The sequence below is a fragment of the Oryx dammah genome, unplaced genomic scaffold (genome assembly GCF_014754425.2).
Source record: "Oryx dammah isolate SB20612 unplaced genomic scaffold, SCBI_Odam_1.1 HiC_scaffold_4, whole genome shotgun sequence".
NCBI classification, from domain to species: domain Eukaryota; kingdom Metazoa; phylum Chordata; class Mammalia; order Artiodactyla; family Bovidae; genus Oryx; species Oryx dammah.
The window spans coordinates 82,698,627-82,722,243 of record NW_024070188.1 but is presented as its reverse complement, the minus strand read 5'-3'; the positions used below and the strand labels follow the sequence as shown (position 1 = coordinate 82,722,243).

Below are 23,617 nucleotides of genomic sequence, written 5' to 3'. Positions count from 1 at the left end.
GAATGTGCAGAAGCGCACGCGCAACTTGTACCTAGGGGGAGAAAGCGTCAGTCGAGCACCTCCTCCCTCTAGCGGACCAAGATACTGACTTCCGCTCTCCTACCTTCGCGCCCTTCTCATTCGCTCTCTAATTGGGCGAACGTGTTGTGACCGCCCCTTCCGTCTGCTCACTTCCGGCGTGCTCTCGCTTCTCCACCCTCTTCCCCGTCCCGCCCCGCAGCGCGGCCCGGGAAGGTCTGTGTCTGGGGAGGGGAGAGGCTGGGAGCGGCGTTCCCAGCAGCCCCCGCGAGCGACGTCTCTCGGGTCCTTTCCACGCCGTCGCGGCTGCAGTGGCCACCGCCCGGCCCCGGGGACCGAGAGACGTTGGTTGCCCGCGGTGTGAGGGAAATTCGACGTGCGCCCCGCCGCCAGGATGGAGGGTCCTTTGTCCGTGTTCGGGGACCGCAGCACTGGGGAGGCGATCCGCTCCCAGAACGGTGAGGGTCTGAGCGAGGCCTAAGGCGGGCCCGCGGCAGTGCGCGTCCCCCTCATCCCCGCCTCGGCCTTGGCGGCGTCTTCGCGGCTTCCCTTCTGTCCCCGCTGACAGGGCCCCTGGGAGTGGTGGGTGGCCTCTCCGTCCCTCGGCGGGTCTCGGCCGAGGGCGCAGCGCGGTTTGACCGAATGCTGCGGAGGCCGGGGCCTGGGAGAGCGAGTTCCGCGCACCGGCACGTGCCGCCGCACCTCCAGTCCCTGCCGGCCGGGGGCTCCTGTGCTCGCCCTTTTGTTTCGGTTCTAGTCCAGAAAGGCGTCTCTGGGCCTCGTTTTACGGCCGTTAACCAGACAGAACTATCTCTAATTGTTTTTTTTTTTTTTTGTATTATTGATGAGTGCGTGACGATAGACCGCTATTCAGATGACTTGCGCATTGTTCTGTTCCGTCGCTCAGTCGTGGCCCAACTCTTTGCGACCCCATGGATTGCAGCACGCCAGGCTTCCCTCTCCATCACCAACTCTCGGAGCTTGCTCAAACTCGTGTCCATCGCTTTGGTGATGCCATCCAACCATCTCATCCTCTGTCGTCCCCTTTTGCCTTCAGTCTTTCCCAGCATTAGGGTCTTTTCCAGTGAGTCAGTTCTACGCCTCAGGTGGCCCAAGTATTGGAACTTTAGTTTCAACATCAGTTCTTCCAGTGAATATTCAGGACTGATTTTCTTTAGGATTGACTGGTTTAATCTCCTTGCAGTCCAAGGGACTCTCAAGAGTTCTCCAGCCCCACAGTTCAAAAGCATCAATTCTTCGGTCGCTCAGCTTTCTTTATAGAACTCTCACATCTATAGATGACTACTGGAAAAACCATAGCTTTGACTAGGCAGACTTCTGTCGGCAAAGTAATATCTCTGCTTTTTAAGATGCTGTCTAGGTTGGTTATAGCTTTTCTTCTAAGGAGCAAGCGTCTTTTAATTTCATGGCTGCAGTCACCACCTGCAGTGATCTGGGAGCCCCAAAGAATAAAGTTTGTCACTGTTTCCATTGTTCCTCATCTATTTGCCAGGAAGTGATGGGACCGGATGCGGACTAGTAGGTGATTGTTTCTTTAAAGCAATGAAGTGAGTACTCTTAGTAACACTTGGTGTCTGTCTGCAGTTTAACTAAAACTATATATTACTAGGTGCACTCTCTCCTTACATTAGACTTTTGGTTGATTTTTCAGATTAGGACGGATTAGATAATTTTGAAAATTCAGAGGCTGTCATTTACTTCTTTTAGACTGAAATGATTGTCTCTTGGGATCTTGAGTTTTCAAAATTTTTTTGTATCTACAGTCATGGCTGCAGCTTCAATTGCCAATATTGTGAAAAGTTCTCTTGGTCCAGTTGGCTTGGATAAAATGTTGGTGGATGACATTGGTGTAAGTATATGTCTACACATAATGTTCGTTACTTTAAAGAATTAAAATTCATAAATATCTCACTTTGTAAATTGTGTTTGTCAGAGTGCTGGTATTGGAAGGTATACAGAAGGTGAATGTATCATAACCGGGTTGGGCTAATTTAGGGGATAGTCTGTTTCTGTGGGTGATTATGTCATTTTTTTCTCCCCTGGAAATTTCTAAGGATGTAACCATTACTAATGATGGTGCAACCATCCTGAAGCTACTGGAGGTAGAGCATCCTGCAGCCAAAGTTCTCTGTGAGCTAGCGGATCTGCAAGACAAAGAAGTGGGAGATGGGACCACCTCCGTGGTAGGTAAAGACTGCTAGCTGAGGACTAGTGTTTTTTTCCCCCCTAAAATCAAAGTTTCGGAAAATGAAGCCCTAACCATAAGTAAGTCATTTAAAGGAAAAAGAAAATGTTTTCTTTTTCTCTCACAACCTGAGGCTCAGAAGAAATTCCTAAAACCTTACCAAGTATTTAAAAAACAAACCAAGATGTTTCTATATTTTAAATGCTGACAAGTGAACTCATGAGTTCAAACGGAAGTTTGAGAGAGTTGGTAAACATGATCAGTAACATGATATAAACTCCTCAAAGATCACCCAGCACACTGATATGGTAGAAACTTATTATTTGATGAGGGAAAAAATAATAATTTGCTCTCTTAAAAAAAAGCAGTGGTTTGTGGGGAAATGTTTAATCTCTAAGCCATGGAAGAATAGAATCTACCTCTTCTGAAAGAATAATCTTTGCTAAGTAACTTGTTCATGAAAGCAAAGCTTTTTAAATACAATTAATTTTCCCCCCAAAGATGCAGGCAAGAATTTTAAAGTCTTTTTGATATAATTTTTGGTCTCTGTAAAAGGATGGTTTTCTAAATAACAATAAAATGGTACAGATCAGGCATTCCCTGGTATTGTAGTGTTTAGGACTCCAAGCTTTCACTGCTGAGAGCCTGAGTTCAGTCCCTGGTCCGAAAACGAAGATCCCAGATGCTGAGTGGAGTGTCCAAAATAAATAAATAATAAAACAGTACAGATCATTGAATCGTCAGGCTCTTCATTTAGCTTATGTTGAAAGCTTGGTGAGCACTTCATCTTGAAAAGGAATGAATGTATTGTCTCTACTGCTCTACTGCAGAACTAGCTTATTCTAGTTAAGAGCCAGAACACTTTGCTGACTCCTGTCCAGCTTTATCCATTTCCATATGAAATACTGTGTAGGGTTATCTTTTTCTGATTTCTAATGAGTTAATTTTGTCACCCCTATCATTCTGATTATTATTATCTGATGCGTGTTTGTATTTGTACATATGTGTTGCCCATAATGTCAGGCTAACATGAGAGCAATGGATGTTTTCTCTGCAGGTTATTATTGCAGCAGAACTTCTAAAAAATGCAGATGAATTAGTCAAACAGAAAATTCATCCCACATCAGTTATTAGTGGCTATCGACTTGCTTGCAAGTAAGATCGTTACATTCAGAAAAAATTTTATTTGCTGTTTGATGTAATAGTTGAGTCTGTATTCTTTAAATTTTCCAGTTGATGACTGTACTTTGATAAAGCTGTCTTTTAGTGTATGTGTAATAACACTTGAAATAAGAACTAGGGCCAGTATCCCTTTTTTCCCATTTGACTACCACATTATCTCCTGATAGATTTTAGTGGCTATGCTTATGGGATAGATGAGAACTGCCGTGATCTGAAGAGGGAGGATTTGCTCGTGTCCTCCTCCTATATGAAATGGCTGAACAGAGCATTGATGCCCTAAATATTGTGACACTGATAAAACAAGATTCTGAGCAGTACATTGTTTTCTCCCCCACACTTCAAACAGGGAAGCAGTGCGTTATATCAGTGAAAATCTGATTATTAACACCGATGAGCTTGGAAGGGATTGCCTGATTAATGCTGCAAAGACATCGATGTCTTCCAAAATCATTGGAATGTATCCTAACATTCAGTGGCATATGTAATGCGTGTTTCTTTGGTGAGATTGCTAAAGGGAAGTGCCTCTGTGTTACCCTTGATTTTCATGTGCACCCGCTCTCCATCCCAAGTCGCCTGTTTTCCTTAACTGATGGCTTAGAAATGGTGATTTCTTCGCTAATCTGGTGGTAGATGCTGTGCTTGCTATTAAATACACAGATATCAGAGGCCAGCCTCGCTATCCAGTCAACTCCATTAACGTTCTGAAAGCCCACGGGAGAAGTCAGATGGAGAGTATGCTCATCAACGGCTATGCTCTCAACTGTGTGGTGGGATCCCAGGGTAAGGCTTGTGATTTCACTTGGTCATATAACCAGAGTGCTAAAGGATACAGCTAGCTATTTGTGGATTATCTACTCCGTCTTCAGATGAACTATCCAACATGTGCACTTTTGTTCTTTAGTGAAGTCAGAGATAAAGGAAATGGTACATTGTGTTGCCAGTTTCTTTGTAATGTAATTGCATATGATTAAGACAGACACAAATTAAAAGAAAGCACATGTATCTAATGCTATGAGTGTTAGTTTATAATGTTAAAAGTAATAAAATCTAAATTTGTGTGTTTACCTATAACGATTTTAAATCTCTGTGCAGTTTTTTATAAGGATAGGTATGTTTTATAAAATATAGCATTATTAATTGTAAAGGTACTTAATGCTATGTTCAATTTTAGGCATGCCCAAGAGAATAGTTAATGCAAAAATTGCTTGCCTTGACTTCAGCCTGCAGAAAACAAAAATGAAGCTTGGTGTACAAGTGGTTATTACAGACCCTGAAAAACTGGACCAGATTAGACAGAGGTATGATGAGAGATTCATTTTTGACCTTGGGAAAGGCGAGTTTATAAATTTCCCTTTTTTAGAGCAGGTGACAGTAAGCTAAAAAGTCTAATGGGTAGCAGGGTATGATGGATTATGCAATTGCACTTTTTTTCCCCAACTGTGAGTGTCTTCAGTTCAGTTCAGTCACTCAGTCGTGTCCAACTCTTTGCGACCCCATGAATCACAGCACGCCAGGCCTCCCTGTCCATCACCAACTCCCAGAGTTCACTCAGACTCAGGTCTGTTGAGTCAGTGATGCCATCCAGCCATCTCATCCTCGGTCGTCCCTTCTCCTCCTGCCCCCAATCCCTCCCAGCATCAGAGTCTTTTCCAATGAGTCAACTCTTCTCATGAGGTGGCCAAAGTACTGGAGTTTCAGCTTTAGCATCATTCCTTCCAAAGAAATCCCAGGGCTGATCTCCTTGCAGTCCAAGGGACTCTCAAGAGTCTTCTCCAACACCATAGCTCAAAAGCATCAGTTCTTCAGTGCTCAGCCTTCTTCACAGTCCAACTCTCACATCCATACGTGACCACGGGAAAAACCATAGCCTTGACTAGACGGACCTTAGTCAGCAAAGTAATGTCTGTTTTTGACTATGCTGTCTAGGTTGGTCATAACTTTTTTCCCAAGGAGTAAGCGTCTGTTAATTTCATGGCTGCACTCATCATCTGCAGTGATTCTGGAGCCCCAAAAAAATAAAGTCTGACACTGTTTCCACTGTTTCCCCATCTATTTCCCATGAAGTGTTGGGACCGGATGCCATGATCTTCGTTTTCTGAATGTTGAGCTTTAAGCCAACTTTTTCACTCTCCTCTTTCACTTTCATCAAGAGGCTTTTTAGTTCCTCGTCACTTCCTGCCATAAGGGTCATGTCATCTGCATATCTGAGTGTCTTAGAGGACTTTAAAAATTAACATTTCTAACTGAAGTCTAATTATGTTACCTAAACTGCCAGGAAAATTAGAAAATGTGACTGTCTTAAGAGAGATTGGGGTAATACATGAAAACTGACATTTTGTGAAATTTTCGTTTTATGAGTATAGTAATTAGGTCTTTGAGATATGTCCAGGAATGCATTTCCTCAAACAGTGCAAGAGCCAAGCATATAGTATTGACTGCCAGGTACTAGGCAGTGCATATGGTCTAAACTACTGGTTGACATGCTAGAGAGCTAGTTGTGAAGGTGTACTTTTTTTTTTATTTTTCATATTTTTGCTGTGCTGGGTCTTCATTGAAGTGCCCTGACATTGTGATGGTTTCTCCTCTGGTATCTGCATGTGTGCTCTTTCCTTCCTTTTAATAACCAAAGGTGTCCTTTTTTCCTTGAAAGGCAAGTCCCTTTAGAATAAGTGTGTGAGATCCTGTTCCCTTCTGCTTTTATAGTCTTGCTTCATTGATTATTCTGGCTCAATTGCATATTCAATACTGACTCAACTCTTCATTCCTTTCTAGATTCCTCTTGTAGCTCTCTTATCCTTAAATATTATAAAAGCCTCTTGAATCTGCCTGCAGTGCAGGAGACCTGGATTCAATACCCAGATTGGGAAGATCCCTTAGAGAAGGGATTGGTTACTCACTCCAGTTTTCTTGCCTGGAGAATCTCATGGACAGAGGAGCCTGATGGGCTACTTATAGTCCATGGGGTCGCAAAGAGTCGGACATGACTGAGCAACTGACACTTTCACTTCACTTGTAACTCTTTTATCCTTAAGTACAGTAAAAAGCCTCTTGTGTACATATACACATCCTGTTGCAGTTACTCCCTGTCCTTCCTCATTTCTTTATAGCCAGATGTTAGAAGAGTGATTGGCACAAAAACTTTTTGGTGTTTTATTTCTTATGCCCTTTTCAGCTCCAGTGGAGAACCGCTTGCTAAGGTCACTAGTGACCACTACTGTGAAGCTCATTACACACATCCAGTTTCACTTGACCTTTATCAAGCCTTTGGCTACTTTTTGAAAGACTTGGAGGATGGAGCAGCTTTTGCTTCTGCACCATCTGTCCTCCTGTGCCTGGGCCACTGCGTCCTCTGCTGGAGACTTGGATTCTGTTTCTTGGAGCTTGAATTGATTGAATGCTTAAGCATCTCAAAGTCATTATGTCTAAGATTGAACTTGTGATGATACCCGCAGATCTGCTCTCTGCTGCTCTAGTTAGGGACCTCTCTACTGAGGAAGATGACTAGGAAATGTCCTTAACTCCTTTTTTTTTCTTTTCTCTGCAAGACCACTTGGTCTCTCTCTAAATTAAATCTCAAACTCACCCACTTTTCGTTTCCATTTTCTTGCCCAAGCTGTTGCAGGGGCATCAAGCTGGTCATCTTGGTTCCAGTCTCATCACCTCCAAGGCTGTTTTCCACACAGCAGCCAAGCTGATCTTGCTCCTTGCAAGGCCAGAGCCTTTTGGAGGTTTCCCATCACTCTGGGTTAGTTCAATTCCTTACGTACTCTTTGCACTGTGGTCTAGCACAGCCGAAACCAGAATCCACCAAGCTCCTTCTCTAAGAGCTTCAGCGCCTAAGAGTAGAATGTTCCTTCCTCTGCCCGGAGCATTCTCTGCCTACTTGTTTTGACTGGCTAATTTTTTGTTTTTTAGTTAGTAACTTTTAGAGGTGCTTCTCTTTCCCCCTCAGTCTGAATTACGCTGTCACTTGAGTTACTGCAGTTTGTCTTCTGGGGCTTAACACATTTTCTAACTACGTATTAATACTAAGTGTAAGCTTTATAAAGGTAGAGGCTGAATGACTTAGTTTCATGGCTTTGACATACATACAGTATTTGTCTAGTATGTAGAGAGGTTTATTGTGAGGTTCATCTTTAACTCATTTCAATTTATAAAAATTCTTCGATCTTGAGACTTGCAGTGGTCCAGTGATTAAGACTCCAAGCCTCTAATACAGGGGACTCGGGTTTGATCCTTGGTCAGTGAACTAAAAGTCCACATGTTGCACGGTGTGGCAAAAGAAAAAAAAAAGATTCTTTGATCTCATCTACTGTTCTTTGAATAAGTAAATATTTATTGACTCTTTCAGATCTGTGTATCCCGTAGGTTGCCTGTAATTCGCATGTAACTTCACCTGAATATCATGGGGGCTTCAGATTCACCTTGTTGAAAACTGAGCTCTCTTTTTTCTCATCTTGCCCCCAACCTGTTAGTATTTATTTCACTCCAGAAATCAATCGCTGAATCTCCCAGTCACCCAAGCCATAAGCTTTGCCTTCTCTGTTAAGGCCATCTGTTCACATCAGATAGACTCATCTCCAGTTATTGCCTCAGAGTGTCTTCATTCTTTGATCTTTGAAAACACAGATTACTACTACTCTCACTTTAAAATATTAAAAAGAAAAAAACTTCTCGATTCAGACTCTGACCTTGCTACAGGGTTCTTCAAGCTTTCCTTGTCCCACCTGCCAGCCTGGACACATGGCTCTCATGTGCTCGTCCTCTCTGCGTTGCACTGTGGTGACACTTGCCTTCGAGTTTGGTTGACTGTCTGTCTTGCCACCAGCTCCATCAAGCTTCCTTCTTAGGCGCCATTCTTGGTTAGAAACTAAAGTTGGGGTCAGGAGAGCTAACTGGTATTTAATTCCTTGAACTTTTCTGTAAATTGGACTGATGTAAGTTCTGCTCATAGAAAGGAGAGACTTGTTAGTATCATTTAATCTGGTTATTTTATGAAAAATACTTAATGGAAGTTCAAGCTCTATGTAATAGTAAAAATACAGAAGATAATTTTGGGTTACTACTCAAGTACTACATTTTTGTAGAGAATCTGACATCACCAAGGAGCGAATCCAGAAGATCCTGGCAACTGGTGCCAACGTTATCCTAACCACTGGTGGAATTGATGACATGTGTCTGAAGTATTTTGTGGAGGCTGGTGCTATGGCAGTTCGAAGAGTTTTAAAAAGGGACCTTAAACGCATTGCTAAAGCTTCCGGAGGTATGTCTCCTGCCAGCTGTCATGTTCCTTATGTTGGATAGTAAAATAAGCAGATCCAGAAAACTTCCTTAATGTTTTGTGTACAAATACATGTGTGAAATCTTTTTTGTGCACTTGTAACTGGGAAAGTTCTTCAGTGTTCTTCACCTCGAAGTAACATAGTTCTGTTAGGACGGCTCCTTGAATGTCTAACTGTAAGCCTTAAACTTGAGATTACGTGTCACTTCCATGGTAAATTCCATGTTTCTGAATGTTTAAAGCAGGGTTGAAAATATTCATGAGAGAACAGTGCTTACAGATGTTTATAATTATTTTTAATAGCAACTATTCTGTCAACGCTGGCCAATTTGGAAGGCGAAGAAACTTTTGAAGCTTCAATGTTGGGACAAGCAGAAGAAGTGGTACAGGAGAGAATTTGTGATGATGAACTGATCTTGATTAAAAAGTAAGAGCTACTTTCTAAATTGTAAGGCTGTACAGATTTTATTGAGTAAAAACAGACCACCTTCCCATTTATTTGCTGCTATAGTCCTTCGGTGATATGAGCAGTTATACGCATGGGATAAAACAATACTGGGCCCTTGTAAATGGAGGTGAAGTTGCCATTTCATCTCTTCTCCATGGTCTAGACATTGCTTCCCTGTCTAAATGTCCTGTGTAAGTAGAAGTGAATTTCTTCGTGGACTTACTACTGTTAAAGACAATCGCTGTTGTTTTAAATAGCACTAAGGCTCGTACCTCTGCATCGGTCATCTTACGTGGGGCAAATGATTTCATGTGTGACGAGATGGAGCGCTCCTTACACGATGCCCTTTGTGTGGTGAAGAGAGTTTTGGAGTCAAAGTCTGTGGTCCCAGGTGGGGGTGCTGTCGAGGCGGCCCTTTCCATTTACCTTGAGAACTACGCGACCAGCATGGTGAGAGCACCCTGAAGCCTGTTCTGGTTCGTAAGCTGCTGCTATGGGTTTTCTTTCTTGGTTTTGTGAAGACACCTCACTATCTTTCTTTGTAGGGCTCCCGGGAACAGCTTGCTATTGCGGAGTTTGCAAGATCTCTTCTTGTTATTCCTAATACTCTGGCAGTTAATGCTGCCCAAGACTCCACAGATCTGGTTGCAAAATTAAGAGCTTTTCATAATGAGGCTCAGGTTAACCCAGAACGAAAAAATCTAAAATGGTAAGCATATGTCCCCTTTTTCACTGTCATTTGTGTATCATATACATTAGTTTGGTTTTTCTTCTTAATTCATTAAGGGGATGATTAGTGATTACTAGCATTGGTGTGTCTTAGTTATCAAATGATTCCTCACCTCTCTCTAGGTAGTCATTTATGTATAGTAGGAAGGTTCCCCAGAGAGAGGATATTTTGGGTGGTCCATGCCTATTTTTAAGCAGCCTCTCTTTAAGATACTAAGTGGCATTTAGAAATATTTTACTACCACCTAGGCTTTCAGTGATGAATTTGTATATCCATAATTAGTTAAACGGATCTGCCGTCAGGTTTCCCAAGGTTAACATTTTAATGGAATAGCTGGCATTTGTAAGCTTTTAGAGGGGTAAAATGGGATGGATATGAATTACAGAAGAGGCCATTTAATTGTTTTTTTCCTAAATTGCAGGATTGGTCTTGACTTGGTCAATGGTAAACCCCGTGACAACAAACAAGCAGGGGTGTTTGAACCAACCATAGTTAAAGTTAAGAGCTTGAAATTTGCAACTGAAGCTGCAATTACCATTCTTCGAATTGATGATCTTATTAAATTACACCCAGAAAGCAAAGATGATAAGCATGGAGGTTATGAAGATGCTGTTCACTCTGGAGCCCTTGATGACTGAGCTGTTTTATTTATAACAATGTTAGATGCAGCTTGCTTGTACCTCGAATATTACACATTAAAGTGCAACAGGCTGCCAAGTCTTGTGTTTCTTGTGAAGGGGGAGATCGTTCCCACCCTCACTTTGGTCCTCTGGTTTCACATGACTTAGTATTATTAGTAAGTAATGCAGTTGTGGTTTAGTTTAACTCAGCCTAATTAGCTGTTGGGCAGCAGTTTCACCCTCTCTGAACACACATTGCTATTCCCATTCCACCCCCAATGCATAGGGCAGCAACACCACGATGTCCACCCTTGCGCTCCAGTGTGTGTAACAGGGTGACAAGAATCCGACAGCCAGATGCTCCAAGAGGATGGCCCAGGGCTATGGCTCCTCCTTCAGTGTTGACCTGAGGGGCAGAAAGATTTGTATTATTTACAGTTTTCTCCGTACATAGAGTTAAAATCATTAATGTCATACCAGTAAACTACCTTCTCAAATTGTTTTTACTTCAGTTGCTTAGAAAGTGATTTTACCCTCATAACATCCATTCTGACTAGTTTAACGGATTTAAAATATGGTATTTCTTTGGCTCTCCAGTGGTTAAGACTTCCCCTTTCACTGCAAGGGGTTGCTGGTTTCAATCTCTGGTCAAGGACTTAAGATCCTGCAATAAAGATTTAAAATGCAATCTTTCTGTGGGAAGTGAACTAACGCAGATAAGTCTTTTGCTTTAGGAAACAAAAATGTCACCTTCCCTGGAGTCCCAGTAGGAACCCACCCAGTGCCCACCCATTACTGTATGGCCAAGACATTTTGGTGTTGACAGCCATAAAATTGGGGCCTCTCGGTGCTAGTGGTAAAGAATCCACCGGCACTGCAGTAGAATGCCAGAGACCTGGGGAAGATCCCCTGGAAGAGGGCATGGCAACCCACTCCAATATTCTTGCCTGGGGAATCCCATGGCCAGAGGAGTCTGGTGGGCTACAGTCCATGGGGTCACAAAAAATCAGACAACTCAGCATGCATGTACACAGTTACATGCAATTTCTTGCACTGTGAACATTCATTTGCAAGTTCTCAGGATGGCTTGCTTATGCTTACCTTCTCTGGGTTTAATCCAAGTTCTTTAGCTATTGCAACAGAGAGGGCTGCAAAGGCTTCATTGATTTCAAATACATCAACATCCTCCAGTGACCACCCTGCTTTTGCCACCTAAAGGAAAGGTGAAATGGAACAGAGGTTTAAGAACTCAGGTGGAACCATTCTTTGTTGTAGATGTAAAAGCAGGGTATATACTGTATGATGTTGAAGGATCTCTTGAAACGGCCCACTTAATCTGAACCAGTTACATTTGTTACATCCACATGAGGTTATAGAGCATGTGATCCAAATGTTGCCTGCTCTTTTAGTAAAGAACAGTGAAAACTAGATGAATAAGCTCATTTAAGGCTAATGGAAAGGCTCAGAAACACGCAGGTGAAACCTGATAGGAATAAAGATGAAAACAAAAGCCTCGTTTCAGCATTTTGGAGTGGGAAGGATCTGAGCAAAGGTTTGAAGGCAGAAATAAAGCATTTACAAGTTACGGGTGTGCTCCCACAGAGGTTTTGGCGACAAAGGACAGGTACCAACATTCAAAATTAAACTCACAGCTTGCTTTATTGCTGGAATTGGTCCTATTCCCATAATGGAAGGCTCTACACCTGCTTGTGCCCAGGAAACTATCTGTGCTAAGGGTGTGAGCCCACGGTTGCCAGCTTCCGACTTCTTCATGAGAACCACTGCTGCAGCACCGTCATTCATTCCTGTAAAATAGGAAACCGTCTTCGTTAAGTACCTGTGTCTACTTTACCACCAGCAGACATGAGTTAAGTAAACCTTAATACATCTTGGCAGTCATTTACTGTTTAGGCTTTACAGTGTAATTAGAAACGGTAGGTTTGCCAATCTGATATAACCGACTATAGAACATTTCTATGGGAGAAAGAACAGAAAGATGAAAGCAGTGGAGGACAGATTAATGCATTGGAAGAAGTAGCCCTGACATCACAGAAGGTAATCGGAGTTTCTGGTTTTGGAAAAGCACAAAGGTAGTAGATAAAAACTGACTGGCTTTTTTCACTTGTATGTCCCGTTAGGATACTGCAGGGAAGCCACATCCATTTTTTGGTATATTACATGAATCTAATATAAAGAAACGAATGGTCAAGACTACATTTTTCCCTAAAGCAACTGAAACAAGTTTTTAGAATAACCTATACAGGAACCTCCTTGGTGGTCCAGTAGTCAGGACTCGGTGCTCCCAATGCAGGGGGCATGGGTTTGATCCCTGCTTAGGGAACTAAGATCCCATGGGCCACAGGCACAGCCCTCCCACCCCCACCCAAAAAAGAAAAAAGAAGAATCTCAGTACATGGTAGTCCTCACAGAAGATGGTATTCCCCAAACCGCCCTTCAGATAATCTAACCTGAAGCATTAGCTGGGGTGACAGTTCCTGTTCCATCCATAAGGAAGCAAGGCTTTAGCTTAGATACGGCCTCCATGTTGCTCCCATGGCGAGGAAACTCGTCTGTTTTAACTTCAGTAAGACCTGAAAAAAAGGAAAATAAATGACCCAAGGTTAGTACAGAGATGGCAATCAGGGTACTAGAAACGATGGATTCTTCAAATGTGATACAGAAAGTTCACATTTGGAAAAAAAATTTACTATAAAATACTTCTAATAGGAGAAAAGTCCACAGTAATACAAATTATTGTGACATTATATTAGCACCGTCTTCAGTGTTTTCCATCCCAATACAGCTCTTTCCGAGGAAGGCAGTCACAGGGAGTTCGTGTAAGAGGTTGCTAAGGTTTGGGGTATAGGTCTTGGCTGGTTACAGCTGATTGGGTCTAGGGTGTCAAAGCCAATCTCTCACAAAGGCTGGACATAATTGATGTCAGTCAGTAAAAGAACTTGACCGTTGTGTTCCCTACTGGAGAAGAGCTAAGTAACCCCAAAAGATGACACCCTCAAGAAATATGAAGCGCACACAGAAGCAATAGAAATGAATGGACAGTCGCTTCTGAAGAGAGAACCGGTAGGGGCAGAGAGGTGGGCTTGCTGCCTTCCAACACCCGGGGACCAGCACGCCTGTCTGATTAAACGCTATACCTACACAGCCGCGGGGAGACCGCAGGCCAGGAGTGCCTCCTCCCCACCTCATGTTTAGATCGACCCTGAATACAGCTTTTCTTTGCATCCCTAGAGACATAACTAAGATGACAGTGCACAACCATTCCTGTATGGTGTCATTTGGACTATTAATGATTTCCTTATAGACTAGGAATGACTGCCTTATAGACAGCCCTGTTGACCTTTAAACCTTTATGACTGACACACCTACCTTTTTTAGAAGATACAAAAACTGGTACGATCTCTTTGTCAAAATGACCTGCCTTCTGTGCATTCTCTGTCCTGTTTTGGGACAGAACGGCAACCTTGTCCTGGTCTTCTCGACTCACTTGCCATTGTTTGGCCACATTTTCAGCTGTGAAAGAAAAAAAACAAAACCCAAACATTTTCAGATGGCTTCTGGAGGTGACTCAAGCAATGATGGCCAACCCCGGTGAGCCCGCTGGCGGGCTGAGACAGTCCTCTGTGGCACTCCTGCCTCCCACTGGGTGTGGAAAGGTTGCAAGGATTCTTAAGAAGCCGTTTTCTTTCTTTGCTGCCTTCCTTCTCTTTTCCTTTCTATAAAATACCTTTCAGCAATTTCCTTTTCGCTGCTTCACCAATTGTTCCTATTTTTTGGCCCCATCTGCTTTCTCATTCAGTTTCTGAACCGTTTTTGGAATGTTGTAGGTATCATGCCCCTTTCTCTCTAAATTTTGATGTCAGTGTATATTTCCCCACAAGAAAGACCAGCTTCTTACATAACCACAGCTACCAAAATCAGGAAATGCAACACTGATAAAATACTGTTCTTTCCACGCTCAGTCTACAGTCAGGGTCCACCTGTTGTCCCAGGGATGCCCTTTATAGCTAATTTGTTTGCTCAGTATCGTCCAATCCATGACCACACACTGCATTTCACTATCAATCTCTTCAGTTTTTATTTGCAACTAGTCGTTGGCCTATGTCCATGTTTCCTAACCTTGGTATTTTTGAAGGGTAGGGGCCAGTTCCTTTGTCAGATGTCACCAATCCTTCTAACACATTAGAAAATAATGTGGGAAAGCATCAGATGATGATGATGATATTTTTTCATTGAATCTTATCAGGATACATGTTGGAGTTTATCTCAGGTTATGTCAACTTTGCTCACCTAATTAAAGTGATATCCACCATATCTGTACACTGTAAAGTATGTGCACTGTATTAAGTGTGCAATAGCACTATATCTAAAAAAACAATGTACATACCTTAATTTAAAAATACCTTATTGCTAAAAACATGCATCTGAGCCTTGGAGCAAGCTACAGTGGTAATACCAAAGATCAAAGCTCCCTCTGTTTCCTGCTTTGTAGAAATTGTTTTGGCTTATTCTAGGTCAAATGGTTATTCAGATCACCATAATGAATACAATAATGAAAAGACAGTTGAAATATTGCAAGCCTTGTGGGTGGATGAAAACCTGATTATGTGGCGTAACGAACGAGTTTGATACCAGAAGTACTAGCTTATCTCTGATCTTGCCTTTGCCACAAAGCCACTATTTGTGAGCCCTGTTTCTTCATATGATAAAATGAGAGATTGACCCAGAGGAACTCTGAGGTTCCTCCCACCACCAACTTCCCTGATAATCAAGGAGTCACAAAGGAGAGAAGGAATATTTCCCCAACTTGGCTTCATCAAATGGGAACTATCCCCGTCATCATGGATACAAAGTGATGAGGACTCGGTCCCTACCCTTAAAGAGGAAAAGCACCTGCAAAACCAGCTGTTACAGACCTTCTAACCTTTTTACAGTCGGTATGTTCTCAGCCATGTCCGCCTCACCTGTAATGCCCATGTGGTAGTTGTGGAATGCGTCAATGAGCCCGTCACAGAGTATACTGTCAGCCAGTGGCTTTTCCCCAATCTTGACTCCCGTCCTCAAGTGAACCAAATGAGGAGCCTGGAAACAAGAAATACAGATGGATCAGGCGTGGTTTTAACTAGTCCTCTGCTTAGGCTCCCACTCAAAACCATCCAGTGGTTCCTCAGTCTTCACCGAGTCCCCCTTGTGACCCTTCTCCTCCATCCCAGCTCATCTTCCTCATCACCCAGGGCCCAGGGCCTGAAGACCCCTGGAATTAATAGGCTATTCCACCCTACCTGCCCTTGGAAACCCACCTGTAACTCTCTTCCCTATGCATTTGCAGCTTTCCATCAAATAATCCTGTGAATTTTGTCCTATTTCTTTAAAAAGCTCATTTATTCTTTCCAAAGCAACCAGCAATCTGTTACACAAAAGGCTGATCAATGGGCTTAAGTGAGCTAACAATGTGTTCCTTATTTATATGGGACTACAATGCCTAGAGTGAGAATAATCAGGTTGCCTGATTAACCGATGGGGAGAGATTTCTCAGTGGAGGGATTTCAAGGGATTTCCTCTTGAAAGTGAAAGTCGCTCAGTCATGTCCAACTCTTTGCAACCTCATGGACTATACAGTCCATGGGATTCTCCAGGCCAGAATACTGGCGTGGGTAGCCTATCCCTTCTCCAGGGAATCTTTCCAACCCAGGAATCAAACTGGGGTCTCCTGCACTGGAGGGAGATTCTTTGCCAACTGAGCTATCAGGGAAGCCCCCTCTCAACTCCTACCAACTCAACAGCAGCTAGAAAGGAAAGACTGAAGAGTCTGAAGATCCCAAACCCAGGGCTATTATGACTGCCTGTGTGAAAGCACCCCATCAAGCACCACACAGGTGCTGCTACGGCCCCACCGGAATCTCTGTGCTTGCTACTCTTGCCCTGTCTCCTCCCAAGCCTGAGCAAGGAGGGCTGAACTGGCCTCTGCCCAGGGGTTCCCCAGGGGAGACCTTGAATTGCTGCAGGAAGCAGGGGTTACATGCTTTCCTTTTTCCCTACTGTGTCAGCAGGAGGGATGGAACTTGGTGAAGCCAATGCCACCTGGCAAGCCCACTGGAGATGGGCACCGCTCAGTGGGTCCTCTCTTCCACACTGTGTACCTACAAAAGGTCGACAGGCTGTGGTCCCCAGGAATACCCTTTGTCCCGTGCAGGAAGGTGAGTGCAACATCTGGTTTTTGACTTTTCCTCACAATGAGAAAGAAATGTAAAACTAAGGACATCACACTGGTTGACCAGCTTTTTCTTCAACTTGAATTTCCCAATCACTGTGAATAATTAACATGCAGGCAGGGATCAAGGTTCGATCCAAATTTTCCTTGTTCCCTGTGTGGTTCCAGCTCTCAGACCATCAGTCGACCCTGCTGTGGCAATGGACAGGAGCAGTCAGGGAGCGCCATCTCTTCAGAGGCCTTACCTTGCTCATATTTTCCATGCCTCCTGCAACAACAATGCTGGAGTCTCCTATCTTTATCGACTGGGCTGCGAGGCAGACGGCTTTCAGGCCTGACCCGCATATCATTTGGCAGCTCCACGCAGGAACAGAGTAGGGGATTCCTGCACCCACACTGGCCTGTCGAACAGGGTTCTGCCCACAGCCTGGAAGAAGAATCAGAGGCCTCTCAGCAGCCAAAGAGAAAGATAGCATGTTGGGATGAAAGTGCATGCAAAGTTCAAGAGGCTGCCAACTGGGTCTCCCGCCACTTCCCAGCCAAGTCAAGTTCCTGAGACAGGCAGAGAATTGTGTGGACTTGTCCCGGGCTGACCCTTGAATACATATTATCTTGTGCTGTTCCACAGAAACTTCATGAATAAACTTTCTCCTCCACAAAGAAGTTATTAATACTGTAAGAAGGAACTGCCTTCTTGATCTTTTGATCAAGTGTGTATTTGAATGAGCAAACATGAAAAAAAAATAGGGCAGAAATTTGGCATTATTCCTGTTTTTCACTAGGGCTATTTGCTTTCTTGATCATGGCTTAAGATACCTGGGAGGATAAGCATGCATGCATGCTCAGTTGTGTCAGTCGTGTCCAACTCTTTCTGAGCCTACGGCCTGTAGCCCACCAGGCTCCTCTGTCCATAGGATTCTCTAGACAAGAATACTAGAGTGAGTTGCCATGCCCTCTACCAGGGGATCTTCCCAACCCAGGGATTGAACTTGCGTCTCCTGCACCGCAGGCGAATTCTTTACCCACTGAGCCTCCTGGGAAGCCTGGGAGGATTAAGACGGTTAATTCAAAGAGGAAAGCTCTGCTATGAAGCACCTCTTTCCTTGCTTAATATTGATCACACCATGATTAACTGGTTATATAACAAGACGTACAAAATCAGAACTGACAAATACTTTTCCATAATTCAATTGTGGGCACTTCCTTCAGAGAAGGAAGTATTTATTTGTTCATACATAAGTATGTATAAATAAGTATGCATTTATTCATAATCCCCATCTTCAGGTGCATGCATGCTCAGTTGCTCAGTGGTGTCTGACTCTTTCCAATCCCATGGACTGTAGCCCACCAGGCTCTGTCCATGGGATTTTCCATGCAAGAATACTGAAATGGCTATTTCCTACTCCAGGGGATCTTGCTGACTTAGAGTTAAGAAATAAGTGCCAAACAAAATTAATTAATGGTCTGCATTTAGCAGAAAGTGAACTTAATGAGAATTGAGGATTTCCATCTAACATGAACACTGTTTGTCAGCTGACAGAAAAATGTCTGGGGTGCAGCAGTTGCTCAGTAAATATTAGTTACACAATTGTGGAGGGGACTGGGGCTTAAAGAGTAGGACAGATGTGGGTTCAAGGCTGTGATCCTGTATTCATCACTCAACCTCTCAAGAGGAGAACAGTGATGTGGAAGAGGTAACAGAGAAACTCAGAGTGGAGGACCCTACCGCAACGGAGCAAGTCTGAGCCTTGGGTCTGGGAAGAAAGGAGAGAGTGTTCCAAAAGATTAGTTAACACCTGAGGGTATAACTCAAACACTTCAAAGCTTTGGACAGTCAGGAGAAAAGTAATGTGCTTCAACCTTAAAGCCCATGAGGACAAAGTGAAAAAGGAGAACTAGGAAGAGGAACTAACTACAAAACTACAAAGTAAATGTACAGAAAAATGGGTCGGGTCTCAGATACGGTAAAGACAAAAGTTGGCAGTAAGTGAGTGTGACACCATTATCACGAGGAATAATTAGAATTTATCATGCTTCTGAATGAGCATGAAACTAGTTATGGATTACTAACTTGGAATTGTCAGTGGGTGTGGGCCTGTAAACCTAGTGGGAATCAGAAGTGAGTTGGAACACTCCTGAGATTCATTTACAGCAGCCCCTCCAGGGGTGGTGCGCCCTTCTCTGGGAGCCACCCACCATGCCAGCACAGAAGTGAGCCCAGTGCAGGCCAAGGACTGACTTGTGTCGGTGAAGCCCTGTCCCAGCACCCAGAACAGAGCGGGACACAGAAGAACTCAATGCATTTTTATTCAACGTGAGAAACTTTAGGGAAATACAGAAGGCTCTGCATCCTCTCCCATACCTCAGGCTGGTCCTGCCTCTAAAGAATGAAAAGGCAGCGGAGGACGGAGACGTAGGATCGATCGGGAAACGTATATTAAAGACGCTCAGGGTTAAGTTGGAGAGAAGCTAGTGATGGGGCCTGGCAGAAGGCGACGGGAGATATTCCAATAGGGGAATGCACGGAGGCAAGAACACATGTTTCTGTGTGTGAAGTGGGGAGCAGTGGTAGGAGAGGTTATTGCTTCCAATAATCCTGATCTAGGCTGGGGGTCACTGTGGAGTTACCTGCTGCCAAAACGTGTCCAAATATGACCTCCGAGACCTCTTCGGGAGCCACAGCGGCCCTTTTCAGGACCTCTCTGATGACAGTTGAACCCAGGTCATGGACAGGAACGGTGGATAAGGCACCATTGAAGGAGCCTAGAACAGAAGGGAAGACGAGGTCAATGGAGAGGGAGCCCGGGGCGGTGGGGAAGCCGGCGGGCCGGTGCTTTTTCCCCCGGAAAAGACGCCCCACTACGGGCACAGAAAGGAGCGCGGGGGACGTGCAGCAGTCGAACCCCAGGGAGGCAGTCCCCAGTATGCGGGGAGACTGCGGACCCACAGGAAACCTATCCATTCACTCCCCCAAATCCGAGCTTGATAGGCGCGGCCAAAAGCTTCCCTAACAAAAGAGGGCGCCCACTCCAGCGTGCCCAGGGCCTCTGAAATCTATATACCGCTAAGGACATTGGAGCAATTCTAACTCTTTTCAGCTACGCGACCCCCTCGCCCGGCGTCCCCCCACCCTGCAACTCAGACCACCCAGCGACCCCGCCCCCGGTAGCCACAAGGCTGAAGTGGTGCCTTCCAAGGTTGGCCAATCAGGGAGCTCGCGGCAAAGCGTCTCTCCCCGCCAACCAATAGGAGGCCAGGGAGGCGCGGTGGCCCTACCCAAGACGCCAATCAGAACACTCAGATGAGAGCGAGCGAGGAATGGGCGGGGAAGGCAGGCCGGGCTCAGAGGCGCGAGGCGCGGGGTTCTGAGCGCCTGGGAAGTCCTGTGGTGGGTGGGTTGGGGGGACAGGGGGAAGGGGTCCCCGCGAGCAGGCCAGGCCTAGCTCACGGCTCAAACCCCACGCCAGGTCCGTCTTTCCACTCACCTATGATGGTGCGCGCCGCCGAGACGATGACCACCGGGTCCGAGTCTGCACTCATCCTGCCGCACTACCGCCTCTCGAGCAGCTCCTGCGGGCCCCAGAGCTTAGTGAGCGAAGAGGCCCAGCCCCGCCGCAGATATACCGCGCTGCGGGGCGGGGCCTCTGGCAGTCCCGCCCACTGCCTCGGCGGCCGCCGGTGCGCATGCGCGAGGCGGGCGGAGGTGGGGCTGAGTGTTGCTGGCGGCCGGGACTGGGGTGGAGGGCGGGGCCTCTGGGCCCGGAAGCAGCCGACCACCTTTTATCTGGATACCCCCCGAGCTGTCGTTTCTGCCTTGACCATTTTTGTCTTGGGGGATGGTGGTGGTGATTTAGTCGCAAGCCGTGTCCGACTCTTCCGACCCCATGGACTGTAGCCTGCCAGGCTCCTCTGTCTATGGGATTTCCCTCTCAAGAATACCTGGGTGGATTGCCATTTCCTTCTCCAGGGGATCTTCCCGACTCAGGAAGGTTGTCTTTTTTTGAATTTAAGGGTTTTTTGGAGTCACTGACAAGTGAGGCGGCAGGCGTATCCCGCGTTCAGCCCAGCCTCTGGATCTCTGCAGTGAGAATTCGGTGCGAATCCAACCAGCTGCAGGCCTGCGGACCTCTCTGATGCGTGCTTTTTGCTCTCTGGGCTTCTCAAGTTCTTCTTTGTTTTTGCCTAGGCGTCCGTAATCCATCATTCATTTACGTAGAGGGTTAGCTTGGTTCCTCTCTGCAAGCAGTGGGAGGACTCCGTGCCCTTCTGTGGGGTTGGCCCCCTTGCCTTTCTTATCCTGGAGAATCAACCATAGCAGCGAGTGTGTGAACAAAGTATTTCTGCCCCACAGATCAAAAGGATTTCCCCTAGTTGACCGTGTAGACAGTCTGAAAGGCAAGGAGCATGTACAATAACAACAGTTGGATGACATCTGTTTTAAACCCTTTCCAACTTCCTATCCCTTGTTGGGCAAAGTTCAAAATCCTTCAGAGTTCTAGGAACCTCAGTACCTGGCCCCGCTTTCCAGCCTCAGCTCTGGCGATTTTGCCCTGGACTCACTCCAAAAATTTAGTCTCCCAGAGAGAAGTCTTGCTTTGTCTTATTCTCTCTAGCAATAGAACAGTGTTGAACACACGATAAGGGCTTACTTAATGCTTGTCAAATAGATATTAATGCATTTTTCATGGTATTATCCGAGAGCTTTACCCATGCCCAAGGGTTGCATACAAAGAGGTTAGAGTTGGCAATAGATGCGGAGTTTTACAAGTATTTGTGTAATGATTAACACTAAACCACCATTAATTTTCTGTATTGACAAGGTGTTTGAGTAAAGGGTACTGGTGGGGTAATCAGTGATGGCTGGAATTTCCAAGCTGAAAAGACTTATCCTGTTTAAACTATTTAAAAAAAAAAAGATGATATTTTTCACCTTTTTCCCATGAGCCCAGTTTCATAGTGATTGGATCCTAAACATTCATTTTACTCTAAATAGTTTTAGCCCTGGCCAGTGGTTTTGGAATGTACAGTGGCCTAATCTCAGCCACAAAAATGTGAAAGGAAACTTGCTGGGTCGCTCTGGGAAAGGTATTCTCACTTCTGAGAGACTGAGATGGATCCTTTCTCCCTGTGGACATTATGGTGTCTGGGTGTGAAGCCTGGAACTGCTGCACCCACCTTTTGATCAAGAGAAGAGCCAGCGTGATTGCAAGGCCAACTCTCCGAAGACATCTGAGCAGAGATGAACAGAACTATGGCCTTTGGAGGACATCTTTGAGAGCAACTCCAGTCTTCACTCAACCTCTGATTTTCTAACCGTGTGAGAAAAGTCTTCCTTATTGTTTAAGTCCTGGCTTCCATAATGGCTCAGCTGGTAAAGAATCTGCCTGCAATGCAGGAGACCTAGGTTCAGTCCCTGGGTTGGGAAGATCCCCTGGAGAAGGGGATGACAACCCTATTCCAGTATTCTTGCCTGGGAAATCCCACAGAGGAGCCTGGCAGGCTATAGTCCATTTGGTTGCAAAGAGTCAGACACGACTGAACGACTAACGCATACTATTGTTTAAGCCCGTCTTAGTTAGGTAAGCTGTTCTGTTAAATGTAACTGAAAGCATCCTGATTCATCCAGGCTGACTCCCTAGAATGAAGTTACTCTGCAGTAAATCAGAGAGAAATGCCTAATATACTAGGAAGCAAAGAGTTTCCAGGCAGGCAGTGCAACTTGTTGAGAACACTGGAGGAAGAAAATTTAGTTACAGGTTGTGGAGGGAAAACTGTTGACAAGACAGAGGGGATCCTCCTGAAGACCTTTCAAGTAGATTGAAAATTCATTAGGTCCTGGGAACCCACATTAAGACGTTGCAGAGATATGCCCTAAAGCACAGGCCCTGTGGAGAAGGAAATGCTTGGATAACGGTGGTCAGGAGAATCCTGTGTCTGGAATCCTGATGGAATCAGCAGTCTTCTGACTGGAATGTGTTCTGTCCTGAAACATGAGTCTCTAAGGAATTAAAGGAAACTGTCCTTCGATTTCACGCTTTGTTCTATACCAGCGTCCCCTTACATCTCTGGCCACTCTCAGCCAGGCTTACTTTGCCCCTTTACTGACTGCTTGGAAGTCTCTTAATTTGTCTTCTGAGCTGACAGACCCTGTGAAAATTTGCCATAAGCACATCAAATTTAACATGCCTAAACCAAACCCATTTTACCCACCTCTTCTTTATTCTATCTATATTCAAATCTGAGTTTCTGTTTACCAGCCTACCCTGTAGCACTCCACTTAGACACCTCTTCCTCCAGGAAGACTTCCCATTTAGTACCTCTGAGCATGTTCTATCTTTGTCTTTCTACTTACTGTATTAAACTTCCTACTTCTGTCTTCGCAAGATCTTGCTGTACTGCCTTATGCACAGCCCCGGCACATATAATTAAATATAAATGAATACTAATACATTCTTTAAGCCCAGGGCCTTATACATCTGCATGACTATATTCTTCTGAATGCAAGGAATGTACCCACTTGTTTCCCACCTGGAGGCTCTATTCAGAACCCACCAACCTAACAGCAAAAGTTGAGAAGACAAATTTTGTTGAGTGGCCACTCAGCATCTATCCTCAGGGGAGTCCTCACAGTTCTGTCTATCCCAAAGCTATATATGGGCCAGATAGGGAAGTGGCAGCAGAGAAGAGCAGTAGGCAATGGTTGGGCACAGGGAACAAACGCTATTCATGAGCAGTAAGAAACATCTGAGAGAAAACTGCCAGAATGACTTTACGTTATGTTTGCAAAAGTGTCCCAGAAACCTGAGTGCTCTGTTGCATCAAACAGCTGAGAGGTCAAGAGAACTAGTCTAGTGAGCCCTACGTAACAAGCACTTTTACATTTTTTTCTCATTAAAATCGTCC

At 44.8% G+C, this 23,617-nt stretch overlaps 2 protein-coding genes and 2 non-coding genes across 4 annotated transcripts; 3 read left to right on the top strand and 1 right to left on the bottom strand.

Moving 5' to 3' along the window:
- Positions 1-24: 24 nt before the first annotated feature.
- TCP1 (t-complex 1) lies at positions 25-10,580 on the top strand. The gene is made up of 12 exons (XM_040238920.1): positions 25-476; positions 1,803-1,888; positions 2,094-2,222; positions 3,282-3,379; positions 3,753-3,863; positions 4,005-4,186; positions 4,578-4,704; positions 8,494-8,669; positions 8,991-9,114; positions 9,393-9,585; positions 9,681-9,844; positions 10,287-10,580. The coding sequence occupies exons 1-12, from the start codon at positions 413-415 to the stop codon at positions 10,501-10,503; spliced, it is 1,671 nt and encodes a 556-aa protein (XP_040094854.1). The 5' UTR covers positions 25-412; the 3' UTR covers positions 10,504-10,580.
- On the top strand, positions 3,540-3,676 carry LOC120863157. Its single transcript, XR_005720954.1, has one exon. It is a non-coding gene; the product is annotated as a small nucleolar RNA SNORA29 (small nucleolar RNA).
- Positions 9,130-20,376, bottom strand: ACAT2 (acetyl-CoA acetyltransferase 2). Its single transcript, XM_040238921.1, has 9 exons — positions 20,200-20,376; positions 19,343-19,477; positions 16,960-17,141; positions 15,468-15,585; positions 13,873-14,016; positions 12,954-13,076; positions 12,136-12,290; positions 11,587-11,697; positions 9,130-10,891 (listed from the first exon to the last, which is right to left on the bottom strand). Exons 1-9 carry the CDS (start codon positions 20,252-20,254, stop codon positions 10,721-10,723), a joined length of 1,194 nt encoding a protein of 397 aa, XP_040094855.1. The 5' UTR covers positions 20,255-20,376; the 3' UTR covers positions 9,130-10,720.
- On the top strand, positions 9,175-9,304 carry LOC120863156. The gene has a single exon (XR_005720953.1). It is a non-coding gene; the product is annotated as a small nucleolar RNA SNORA20 (small nucleolar RNA).
- Positions 20,377-23,617: the final 3,241 nt, after the last annotated feature.